Below are 12,427 nucleotides of genomic sequence, written 5' to 3'. Positions count from 1 at the left end.
TTCAGCCCAAACCCTGGCTGTGATGATTTATTATTCCATTTAAGCCATTTTTAGTCTGTAGCATGTTCCTTCTCCAGGTTCACCCGGCCAGTCCCAGCTCCCATCCCCGAAGCGAGGCATCTGAGCCCTATCCTAGGGTCTGAGTCCCAACAAAGGCTGGCCCCAGGGGACCAGCAGCCGCCAAATCTGAGATCCGGCTTTTCTTTCTTTTTTTTTTTTTTCGGGGCGTGGCTGGCAGAGCCCCTGCTAGGTGAAGAGCAGCCAGAAATCCAGAGACCCTCCGTGGCATCTGGAGTCCCCCGAAATGGGGGCTGGCCCATGTCGCCTGCTCCTCCTTGAGACGCGGAGAGGACGTTGTTTCAGCCACCTCCCTGCTCCCCCACCTCCCCTTTTTTCCCAGGCTGTGGGAGACAAAGGGTTAAATCCCATAGAGCTGATGCTCTGACTCCAGGCTAGAGGGGCCCGGGAAGCTGGGGTCACTTCCTGCTCTGTCCCAGTCACCCTGAACTGGTCCCCGGGTTCTCAGCCTGGGATCACCCCTTGAGAAAGACCCCAGAGTCCTCAGCATCTAGCCCGCCCCCCGAGGCAGGGCATTTAAGGGGTTAAGTCCCCTGGGGCTGGATTCTGCCTTCCGGCTTTTCCCAGACCCCAGAGCCGTGAGTTGGGGACGCCTGGGTTCCCGGGGGGTGGCCTGGAGGGCCCGGGACGGCCGCCGGGGAACAATGGGGCCCAGGCGGCGGGGGCCAGGCGCCTGCCCCTGAGCCTCCTTTCCCCCGCCCCTCGTCCGCCCCGGGGTAGGGGTGGGGGCCTGGGGCAGGGGGCCCGCGAAGGGCTGGAGGATTCTGGGAAGAGCGTGAGGGTCTGGCTGTGGGGGAGGGGGAGGGCGTGAGCATTCTGGGAAGAGGGAATTCGGCCTGGCTGGCAGGGCCGGGGGCTGGGACGCTGCGAGGTGCGGCTCTGGAAGGAGTCAGGCGCTGGCGGGAGAGATCCTGGGTGCCATGGGGGGCGAGGAGAGGGGGGAGGATGTGCAGACTCTGGATTGAAAGCTGGAAACAGGGTCGCTGGGACCAGCTGGGGCAGAAGTCCAGGGTCCGGCCTGGTGCAGGCGGCAAGGAGGGTCAGGGGCCAGGGTGGCTGCATACTCGCTGCCTCCATGTCAGGGTGACCCTGGGCCGCTCCCCGCACCTCATCGTGAGGCAGTCTCGTCCCTCCGTCTCCCCTCCTGACACAGAGGGGCCCGTGCTGAGGCTGGTCTACTAGGTGTACTGGCAGCCAGGCCCTGGGTTGGCTCTAAGCACTTCTTGCCTCCTTTTTTCTCACTTTCACACTCCATGACTGCTTTGCCATTAACCCTTTCCTTTCTACTTTGAATTGCTGAGCTTGAATTTCTCCAAAGTACATAAGCTCTTAACCTGGCCTCAGCAAACACCCTCCTCAGAACAGCCAGGCAGCCCCAAGTTTGGCGGAGGTTCCTGCTTCCACAACCCCAAAGACAACTTACAGATAGGGAAGGATTCTCATAGCCTAAGTAGCTGCAGAGATGAAAAAATTAATTTACTTCCTAAAAATCTAACTCCTATCACTCCTGCTATTCGGCAGGGCCCAGCTGGTTCCTCCTTCACCTTGTTTACCTCCCCACTTGCCACCTCACCACCACAGCTGCTCTCTGAGCCTTTGCCATGTCCCCTTCTACCACTGCCCCCATATGCAGTGCCATCCCACACAGCCATCCAAAGCCCAGGCCCTCTTAAGGGTTTAAAGGTTGTGGAAAGTTCTAGCAATTAGCTCCCGTGGCCCTGTTCCCTCATCCTGGAATCTTATCAGCCTTTTTGGGATGATAGATGGCTGCGTTTTACCAGGGAGCCACTCTGACCTCCTGTTCTTTTTCTGCCATCCCCTTGCAAACAAACTGACCTTGAATGGCATTGGACCAACCATGTTTTCCAGGAGCAAAGGACGTCTTACTCTTTCATTCACTCAACAAAAATTTACTGATCACATATTAGGTGCCAGGTAGTGTCCTAGGCAGGGGATACAGCATCAACAAAACAGGAGGAAAGGAAAAGGAGGAGTTCCAGGTGGTATCTGAGAATGGGATGGATAAGGGAAGGCTTTAGTGGAGAACACTGTTTTGAGCTCATAGACACAGAGCATTAGGCCTAGTCACTGGCTCCACAGAAACCTTTTGGTCCCAGGAATTTCCCCAGCCCGTTCTCACCGCCAGCAGGCACTGTCTGAGCTGTTCTCATCACCAGCTCCTGCCAGCAGCCCACGGTTATGAGTCTCACATGACTTCCAAGGTCATCTCACTCTCTCAGAGGCAGGGGCAGGCCAGACACAGTAGCCTGCATTTCTGGTCTTGTCTGTGCCGCTTCTCAGCCTGTGACCCTGAAGAAGTCATTGTGTCTCCCTGAGCCTTGGCTTTCTAACCTGTAAAATGGACACCATTCTCCCTGGGCCTTCTTCCAGGGCTGTGGGGAGGATTGCATGAGGAAACGAAGTGTGTTACCCAGACACCTGTCCCTTCTCTTCTTTTCCACTGTCACCTCTCTGTGGTTCCTGCAGAAGCCCCCCTCCACACCCTGCTTTAAGCTCTCCCCCGCTCCACCTCTGGCCTGAGCCAGCCCACTTGGAGGGCCCCCCTCCCTTCTAGGAAATCAGCGTGGTTTCTTTTTTTAACCCTTCAAGTGCTCCAGCCAGCCTCCCTTCTCTCTGGGGCTGAGAAGGGAAAAGTTTATTAGTCCCAATTAGCAGCCCCATTAAGGAGGAAAATTAGAGTCATAATGAGGTTCCACTGATTAGCAAAATAACAGGTTTCCCGAACTTGTTTCCCAGCCTCTGGGCATTAGAGGTGTGGGGTGAGAGCCTCCCCCCACCCCCCCTCCCCCGCCACGTTGTCAGGTACCTCTGCAGCCCCCAGTCTGGGTTCAAAGGGTTATGACTGATGAGCTCTTAATTACACTCTTAAATTCATTGTGTGTGCTTTGTTGTGATTTTAAGATCTGGAGCAAGAATCAGGCCTGCGGGGTGGGGGTGGGGAGGTGGCGGGGGCAGGGGCACAGTGAGAACTCTTGCCCGGAAAAATAGGGTGATAGGAAACTGATGCTCAAATAAGGAGGAATAAGGCCTGGGAAGGAGTGGCGGGACAGCCAGACCCCCTTGGTCTCCCAGCTTCTGAGATAGTCCCTGCCTTATCTGACTGGACCAAGGCCTGTGAGGCCATTTGGTAGTGGGGGGCCCTTACCACATGGAACAGCCCCCCCCCCAACCCCCGCCTCACGCTGGTCCCAGCCAGAGAGCCCAGCCTGCAAGAGCTGGCACGGGGCCACCCGCCCAGGGCTTCTACATCTACAGTGAGTGCAGCAAAAGCTTCAAGCCGTGGTCCAAGGTTGGGGAGTGAGGCTGGGCTGGGGGAGGTAAAGAAAAGCAGGAGATAAGTTTCCATTGTGTGCTCCTGTCTCCTTCCCAGGGTCCCCGGAGCCCTCCACAGGCCTGAGCCCTGGGATGGAGCCTGAGGCAGTGCTGTGGGGCCCGGAACTGCAGGGTCCTGAGCAGAGCCCGAATGATGCTGACAAAGGTGAGGGGCACAAGGAGGGACTGAGGTCCTGACAAGACAGTGGCCCCGGTCAGGGAGGGACCTAGACTCTGGGGGAAACCCAGGGGAGGGAAGAGAAATCGGACCCCGTGTTCTGAAAGGAGATGGGGGCTGGAGACTCCCTTTCTTTCTGTAGGTGCCGAGAGTGGGAACGAAGAGGAGAGCCCTCAGCAGGAAAGTTCTGGGGAGGAGGTCATCTTGGGAGATCCAGCTCAGAGTCCAGAATTCAAGGACCCACCAGAGATGCCCCTGGAGGGGCCCTCCCTGAGTCCCTCTACCCCCCAGGACCCCCCAACCCCACCGAGTCATCCCAACCCCTTGGGTCACCAGACCTCTCTGGATCCCCCAGCCTCTGAGGTAGTTCCTGCCCAGTCTGACTGGACCAAGGCCTGTGAAGCCAGTTGGCAGTGGGGGGCCCTTACCACATGGAACAATCCCCCAGTGGTCCCGGCCAACGAGCCCAGCCTTCGAGAGCTGGTACAAGGCCGCCCATCCGGGGCTGAGAAGCCTTACATCTGCAACGAATGCGGCAAGAGCTTCAGCCAGTGGTCCAAGCTGCTGCGGCACCAGCGCATCCACACCGGCGAGCGTCCCAACACCTGCTCGGAGTGCGGCAAGAGCTTCACCCAGAGCTCCCACCTGGTGCAGCACCAGCGCACCCACACAGGCGAGAAGCCCTACAAGTGCCCCGACTGCGGCAAGTGCTTCAGCTGGAGCTCCAACCTGGTGCAGCACCAGCGCACACATACAGGTGAGAAGCCCTACAAGTGCACCGAGTGCGAAAAGGCCTTCACCCAGAGCACCAACCTCATCAAGCACCAGCGCTCCCACACAGGCGAGAAGCCATACAAGTGTGGAGAGTGCCGGCGGGCTTTCTACCGCAGCTCGGATCTCATTCAGCACCAGGCTACCCACACGGGCGAGAAGCCCTATAAGTGCCCTGAGTGCGGCAAGCGCTTCGGCCAGAACCACAACCTCCTCAAGCACCAGAAGATCCACGCTGGTGAGAAGCCGTATCGCTGCACCGAGTGTGGCAAAAGCTTCATCCAGAGCTCCGAGCTGACACAGCACCAGCGCACACACACTGGTGAGAAGCCCTATGAGTGCCTCGAATGTGGCAAGAGCTTCGGCCACAGCTCAACCCTCATCAAGCACCAGCGGACTCACCTCCGTGAGGACCCCTTCAAGTGTCCTGTGTGTGGCAAGACCTTCACCCTGAGTGCCACGCTGCTGCGGCACCAGCGCACACACACGGGCGAGCGGCCATACAAGTGCCCCGAGTGCGGTAAGAGCTTCAGCGTCAGCTCCAACCTCATTAACCACCAACGGATCCACCGCGGTGAGCGGCCCTACATCTGTGCAGACTGTGGCAAAAGCTTCATCATGAGCTCCACCCTCATCCGCCACCAGCGCATCCACACTGGCGAGAAGCCCTACAAGTGCTCCGACTGCGGCAAGAGCTTCATCCGGAGCTCCCACCTCATCCAGCACCGACGCACCCACACAGGCGAGAAGCCCTACAAGTGCCCCGAGTGCGGCAAGAGCTTCAGCCAGAGTTCCAACCTTATCACCCACGTGCGCACCCACATGGATGAGAACCTCTTTGTCTGCTCCGACTGCGGGAAGGCCTTCCTGGAGGCCCACGAGCTGGAGCAGCATCGGGTGATCCATGAGAGGGGGAAGACCCCAGCCCGGAGAGCTCAGGGTGACTCCCTGCTGGGGTTTGGGGACCCTGCCCTGCTGACCCCACCGCCTGGAGCCAAACCCCACAAGTGTCTGGTGTGTGGCAAGGGCTTCAATGATGAGGGCATCTTCATGCAACATCAGAGGATCCACATTGGCGAGAACCCCTACAAGAATTCGGATGGCCTCATTGCACACCCGGCCCCCAGACCGCCTCAGTTCCGACCCCCGAGGCTGCCTTTTGGAGGGAATTCCTATGCAGGTGCGGCAGAGGGCCGAGCCGACCCCCCGGGACAGCCCTTTAAAATGCCCGACGGGCAGGAGAGTTTCAGCCAGAGGCTGGGGCTGCTCTCATCCAAGTCCTACATTTGTTCCCACTGTGGAGAGAGCTTCCTGGATCGCTCTGTCCTCCTCCAACATCAGCTCACCCACGGCAACGAAAAGCCCTTTCTCTTTCCCGATTATAGGATTGGACTTGGGGAAGGGGCAGGGCCCAGTCCCTTCCTAAGTGGAAAGCCCTTTAAATGTCCGGAATGCAAAAAAAGCTTTGGCCTCAGCTCTGAGCTGCTGCAGCACCAGAAAGTCCATGCAGGTGGGAAACCCCAGAAAAGTTCCGAGCTGGGGAAGACCTCTTCTGTTCTCCTGGAGCACCTCAAGAGCCCCTTGGGGGCCAGACCCTACAGCTGCTCAGATTGTGGCGCCTCCTTCCTCGATCGCCTGGCCCTCGTTAGGCACCAGGAGATCCACACCCAAGAAAAGTCCCCCAGACCTGAGGACCCACTTCCAGAGCCAGCCACCCTGTCCACAAGTCGGGAAGGTGACGGGGAAGTCCCCACCCCCACAGAAAGTAGCAATCACGGAGAAGGGGGAAACCCCAAAACCCTCTTGGAAGAAAAACCCTATTTGTGCCCTGAGTGTGGAGATGGCTTCGCAGAAGTTGCAGCCCTCCTCCTCCATAGGAGCTGCCACCCAGGCGTCTCCCTCTGAAGTGAGTCTGGAGACCAGGGGGCCTCTCTCTACTGAGAGGAACACGGGCTCCCCAAAGGAATTATGCAGAGAAAGGAAGAAAAGCTGGTTAGATTGTAAAGAAAGTGGAGGATAAAGAACCCTGGGTAAAAATAATCCTTTTACATGAGTGATGAAAAACCCTATAAAATTGTTGGGGGGTACCACTTATAAGGCAGTATAAAAAAAACTGTTGGGTTAGAAACCCTATAAATATGTAGGAAAAAAGAAAAGTCCTTTAAGTCTGTAGCAGAAAAATCCTATAAACCATAGTGGATAAAAGCCCTATTAATTGTAGGAAAAGGTCCAACATGTCTCTAGACAACCCTATAAAACTGTATCAAAATCCTTGTGAAACTATAGGGTCGGGGAAATGCAGGGAATACAATAGCATTGACTTGGGAGGAGTGGCCCTCAGAAGGTATAGGAAAACCTTCCATAAACTTGTTCCACAGTGTTCTCTCCCACTGGAGTAGGGGAGGGAGCCTCTCTCCTGGCAGCCTTGGATAATTACCCCGAGGAAAATGCTCAGCTGGGGAGTAGCATGGAAATCGGGTGGAACGGGAAGAGGAGGAGAACAGAAATGGGAAAGATAGCCAAGTGAGCAGAAGAGGAGAAATGACAGAGGAACTAATTGCACTGGGGCTCCTTGGGGTAAGAGGCCAATCTTGGAAGAATTATGTGTGTTAGGCAAAGAGACCCATAGAATTCCTTATCAAGAAGAGCCCAAACATGGGGGGAAAAAAAGTCTGGCAAGCCTTTTTAAGGGCTGATGTTTGGGGTTCACAGAAATTTCAGTGTTAGAATACTGGGAATCCACCACAAAAATCAGGGGAAAGAGTTGGGAGGATTTCTGTTAGATTGCTTTGAGGGAAGGAAACCAAGGTGGAGAAACTGTTGAAATGAAACCCAGCTAACTCCAGGCTGCCCAGTCCTCCCTGCTTCTGGGAGCTTCTGCAGGTACAAGCGGATCCTAGCTCTGGCCACCAAGACTTGCCCCAATCCAGGCATGACTACCCCATCTCCCAGCCCAGCTGGGGTTTCTACTCCATAGAAGAGGCATCCTGGAACAGGGGGCCCCTCTTTCCACATTCTCAGGTCTCACTGTCAGGGGGTTTTCCTGAAATCTAACTGCCGCCAGTCTTGCTGCGGTGGCAGTCCATCTCCTCACATTCTGTCCTCAGTGGAGAAGGAGCACTGCTGCTAGTTGACCTCCAAAGAATAAAGCCCTTTAGAGACTCAAGGCCTGTGTGTAGTCAAGTCCTCTCTAGGCCTCTCCTCTTCAAGTCAGTCACAGCCGTGGTGGATTCTCTGTGGCAACAAGAGACAGCAAGCTGATCGAATAGAATGCTTCAATTAGCCAGCAACCTGATTTTTAAACCTCAGTCTTCCATTTGAGCTGTTAGCAAGGCAGCCTTGCAGGATGAACGGCCTGCATATAGTGGTGGGTGTCCAACACCTCATGGACTGGACCATGGGTCCCCGAAGAGTTTACAGAGGCCTGACCACCTTCCCCATCCTGGTACCTGGAGCCCTCTGAGGTTGTAATGACCCAGCCAACAGATCCCACCCACTTGGCTCCTCTCCTCCTCAGCCAGAAACCTGAGAAACAGAAGGAACGAGAAAACAGCCCACCTCCTGTTCTCACACAGTTAACACACTTTCATAAATGCAGCCAAACTCACTAACGTGACTGGGTGTGTGCGGTAGGGAAAAGAGACTCTGGCTCTGTAAAATGGTTGAAAAGAGAACTCTTGAGAGAAACATCTGTATCAAGAACGCCACCCCTTAAGCCTGGAGACCCTTAACGAAGGAGAGGACTCTTTAGTGCTGGATCTGAAAGGAAGTGCCCACTGAACCCACATGGGCAGGGTGAGGTGGCCCTTCAGGAGTTGTGTCCCCAGAGGGGGTGACCTGAATTCCTACAGAGCTGTGGAAGAGACCTCTAGTTCCACATTACCTAAAAGGTGAAAATCCTTCACCCTTCATCTCTCCTGCCTCCAAAGTAATGATCCTGAAATTTAAAAGGATCAAAATCTAGAACATTGTAGGAGAAAACTTGCAGGCTTGCTGGGGAGAGAGAAAAGGCAGGCCATGTATGATTGTGGAGGGGGGGAACCTTGTTAACATCTGCATAACGCCCCCCCACCACAACCTCACCCAAATGCCAGGTAGGAAAGCACTACTGAGAGGGAAGGAGGAGCCTGCCTCCAAGACCTCTATCAAAAGAAACTTTAACAAAGGGGTGTCCCTATAAGACTGAGGAAAAGGAGTCAAATCCTCCAAGTCTAAGCAGATTTTTTTTTTTTCCTCTAAGATGATAGCAGAGAGAAAAAAGTTGTAGAGACAAACCCCTTGTAAAACTAGAAGCAGATCCCCTCGGGAACAGGTCTGAGGAATCTGTCCCCAGAAAACAGTTCGGGGGAACAGCCTTTGGGGCTCAGAGTCCAGTCCGAGGAGAGGTGGTCTACGTAGTCATAGGCCAGCTGTAGGCCTGTCAGGACTAGGGTGTAGCATATAGTAGGATGCTCGCATGTTGTAGGGGCGGGTGAGGGCTAAGGGTCTCGGCTCCGGTACTGAACGGATGATGTGGACATGATTCATTGGGGTCTGGGGTTCCAAAGCAGGAAAAGGGCAGAGTCGAAGATCTTTGGGGTGTGGCCTGTTCTCTCTTGCCCACCCACCCCTACTTCCCTCCTTTAGCGAGGTACTTCCCTCCAGAGTGAGCTGTATCTTGTTGGGAGGGACCAAGGGAGCTGGCCAGGAGTGGTGGCCCACCAACTGAATGGCAGCATCTGGTGTCCCTCTGCCCGGCTCGGGCAGAGACACAGGGGCCACAGCACTTGCCCACCAGAACTGAGTTAAAGGCTTAGCACACCATCCCCTCTTGTCCAGCTCCATGCAGGCCCCAGACCCCTCAGAAGTGCCCAGTGGGGGTGTCCAACAAACATGGCCAAGGAGTCATTGGGGGAAAGGAAAAACTGATCTTAGTGTGAAACCTGAAACTGCTGTGGCTATGGAGGTCAGATGGGAACTCTAAAGAACTGGGCATGAATCCTGAATGGTGGGGAAACTTGAAACCATCACAACCAAGATGTGGGGTTCCATGACAACCCCCACACACTGAGGTGAGCAGCCCCAGACTCGTTTGTCCTAATAAGGGCAACCCCACTCGCCTAAGTTATCCCCCTGGAGCGAAGAGAGGCCCCACCTTTGAGTGTTGTGTGTTAATAACAGTGTTGTGTCACCGGTGGTCATGTTGATTAGTTGAAGAGAATAAAGGGAATAAGATTTCCCAGGTGTTTTCTGTCTTCTCTTTCAGCCAAGAGCAAGTTGAAGGAGCTTGCCCTCTCCCAGAACCAGGGCCAATGTGTGACCTCGAAAGTTCAGCCCAGGCCACTCTCACCCTTTACCCAGAGGCGCTAGAGTCCTCCTTTGGTGCCTCCTAATGGGAGGCTGAGGGGTTTGTGAGGTTTTAAAATCTATACCCTTGGTGGGGGTTGGGGGAAACCTGAGATGGTGGCAGAGCCAACAAGCACTTGGAGCCTGGCTTCTACACCAGCATGACGTGCTGACTGCTAGGGGGCTGCCCTGCCCAGTGACTGGCACTGGCCAACTCAGGCCCAGCTATGCAGTCCAGGGAGGCCTCTCTGGCCACAATGCCTGCACCCTCTTCAGGATGCCCCAGCGTAAAGCCTGTCCTCCCAGGATCTAGCTCTACAAGCTAGCAGCCACCTCCCCTGGTTTACTGGGTCCTGGGCATGGCCCACCTGCCTTAGCCCCTCTTCTGGACCTAGGCCTGCTAGGTTCTAAGGAAAGATGGGTGGAGACCTGGTTTATCATTTCACTCTTGGGATGGCAGTCTTTGGGGCCGCACGGTGTGGAGAGGCTGAGACTCCAAGAAGGGCAGCCACTTGCCAAAGTTCCACAGTAAGTCAGTGAGGGAAACCAGATTGGCCAGAGCTCAGGCAGACTGCATCCAAATCTCCCCTCCCCCACAACACCAGGCCTGCCCGGGCCTGCCCTGGGCTGCACACTGCCTGGGCCAGGCGGAGCCCACTTCAAACAACCCTCAGTGCCAGGCCTGCCACAGAGCTATCTCCTGGGCCTAGGATAGGTCCCAAGTGGTCGCCTGAGGTCAGCACTTCTGGCCTGCCACCTGCTTCTGTTCCTGTCTGCCAAGGGTTTCCTGCTCCAGCCAGGAAGCTATCTCCCCACCTTCCTCGCGCTTCTCTGAACAAGACCTCAAGGAATGAGGTTTGCTGTAACAGGGAGTAGCACGTGGAGGGGCTGGGGAGAACTGAGGATGTGTCAGTTGGATGTGGCCTTAGAGTGTAGGGGGCGGGACTAGAGAGAAGGTAAAGACAGCATAGTGTGTGGAGAGTCATGTTTTAGGAGCTTGGGAACTGGTAGCTACTGGGGGATCTGAAGGAGGGTGACATGATCCTATTCCCCCTCCACAGTTGGTGATTTTCTTGGTTTGGTGATCAGAGGAGAGAACTAGGCTGAAGTTGGGCCTTAGTAGCTTAACTGTAGCCATGGATAAACATACCCAAGAAGTGTGGCAGAGTGGAAAGGAGAGGGCCTAGTCTAGGAATAGAGGAAAATGACGAGGGGAGTAGGAGGAACACCAGCAAAGCATAGTGCTACAGGACCCAAGGGAAACCTTTCAAGAGGAGAGTGGCCAGTGTCAAATGCTCCACTGGTCCCTGTGGCCAGTCAGACAGTAGCCCTAGTTCTGGTGGAAACAGGCACCTTCACCAGAGGCCAACATCCGTTCTCCTCCAAGAAGTCTGCCAAGGTCAGGGTTGGTCCAGGTGGAGTTTTGGCCTGCCCATCCCAGAGGTCCAGGGTATCACAGCCACTGGATACCCTGGGCACTACTGGAGGTCGAAAGGGGTCAAATTCCTGGGTGGAGGGGCCCGAACAACCCCGAAGGCCGATCCTTGCAAAACTGGACAGGCTCCTGGTAAACTTTTTTGAGAGTACTCTGTTCCTCTTAGGGCCATCAGTGCTTGCCCCCCCCCCCCCGGCTGAAATGCAGCGATCTTTCTCTCACATTCTTGGGTGTCAGTTTGAGAAAGTAGTTTGACACAATCTATTATATTAGCACTCACACAGAATTTTTCGCTTCTTTTGATAAACTGACCATCAGGAGAAATGTTTGAGAAGACAACGTGTAGTTACTTGCATTTACTGGGAAAGGAGCCCATACGGAGGTGACGCCTGGGAAAAAGCACAGCGCTCACAGAGGACTGGCTGATCTCCGCCAGCGCCCCAGGTACAGCGCTCCTCACCGCGCACGGTCCGCTCCAGAGGGCGCAGGTGGCCGTGTCTCTGTGATGCAATATCCTGCGTTTTTCCCACCCTTGCTTCCGCCGCCCCCGGGCCACGGATACTTCCGCGGCGGCCCGATGCCGTCCCCCGCGATGGCCCGTGCCTCCGCGAGCGTGCCTTCCGCCGCCAGCCCCGCGCCTGAGGCCACCGCAGCCCGCCTTTCTGTCTCCGATCCAACCTGGTCCAGCTGCTACAGTCCCCCCGAAGCCCTGGCCACCAGGCGGGGCCCGAAAGCGGACAAGACCGCGAGTCCCCGTGAAGGCGCAACCACTGACAGGGTCGCGAGCTCCCGCGAAAGCGCAACAGCTTTTAAACCCGCGGTCGTCACTGTGGCCATGGTCCCAACTCCAGCTCCGGTACCAACCCCGGTCAACACCGGCCCCAGCGCGAGTTCCAGTACAGCCTCCGTGAAGGATCCATCCGAGGCCCAGACAGCGCACTGAACCGACGCGCCGCGCCCCGGCTCACGGCTGCCGAGGACATGGTCAAGGGCCAGCACAAACTGCAATGAAGGTGGTCACTCCCCTGAGGTGTCCTTGTCTATCAATTCGCGGGGGCGTTAGGTCCAGTGCCGCCTCTAGCCTGCACAGCCGGGCAACAGGGCGCCTTCTATCAAGGAATACCTTCTCGCCATGTGCCAATGAGGGACTACATTTCCCAGGATGCAGTTGAGGCCTCCCAGCGCCTCTCAACAAGGAGACATGCCAACGGCCAATGACTGCCGGGGGCGTAGCAAGCAGCCTCGAAGAAGCCGACCGGGACGCCAAACAAGCCGGCCTAAAACCCTTTCCCTGGAACTAATGGGTG

At 55.9% G+C, this 12,427-nt stretch overlaps 1 protein-coding gene across 2 annotated transcripts; it reads left to right on the top strand.

Annotated features, from left to right (window-relative positions):
* The first annotated feature begins 459 nt into the window (after positions 1–459).
* Positions 460–9,577, top strand: ZNF629 (zinc finger protein 629). 2 transcript variants are annotated; one of them, XM_003418860.4, is made up of 3 exons: positions 460–656; positions 3,470–3,577; positions 3,732–9,577. In XM_003418860.4, the coding sequence occupies exons 2-3, from the start codon at positions 3,505–3,507 to the stop codon at positions 6,263–6,265; spliced, it is 2,607 nt and encodes an 868-aa protein (XP_003418908.1). In that variant the 5' UTR covers positions 460–656; positions 3,470–3,504; the 3' UTR covers positions 6,266–9,577. The 2 variants fall into 2 exon arrangements, with proteins under 2 accessions (XP_003418908.1, XP_064150911.1); XM_064294841.1 differs by lacking the exon at positions 460–656 and adding an exon at positions 3,044–3,353.
* Positions 9,578–12,427: the final 2,850 nt, after the last annotated feature.

The sequence above is a fragment of the Loxodonta africana genome, chromosome 12, assembly GCF_030014295.1.
Source record: "Loxodonta africana isolate mLoxAfr1 chromosome 12, mLoxAfr1.hap2, whole genome shotgun sequence".
Classification (NCBI taxonomy): Eukaryota; Metazoa; Chordata; class Mammalia; order Proboscidea; family Elephantidae; genus Loxodonta; species Loxodonta africana.
This window is presented reverse-complemented; position numbering and strand designations above follow the sequence as displayed.

What these genes read in the sequence shown, in the direction of transcription:
- ZNF629 (XM_064294841.1), top strand. Translation starts at nt 3,248, where the DNA reads ATGGAACAGCCCCCCCCCCAACCCCCGCCTCACGCTGGTCCCAGCCAG. An exon ending in CCAGGGCTTCTACATCTACA is followed by an intron (nt 3,354 to 3,469) that starts GTGAGTGCAGCA and finishes TCTCCTTCCCAG; the next exon opens with GGTCCCCGGAGCCCTCCACA. An exon ending in CCCGAATGATGCTGACAAAG is followed by an intron (nt 3,578 to 3,731) that starts GTGAGGGGCACA and finishes TTCTTTCTGTAG; the next exon opens with GTGCCGAGAGTGGGAACGAA.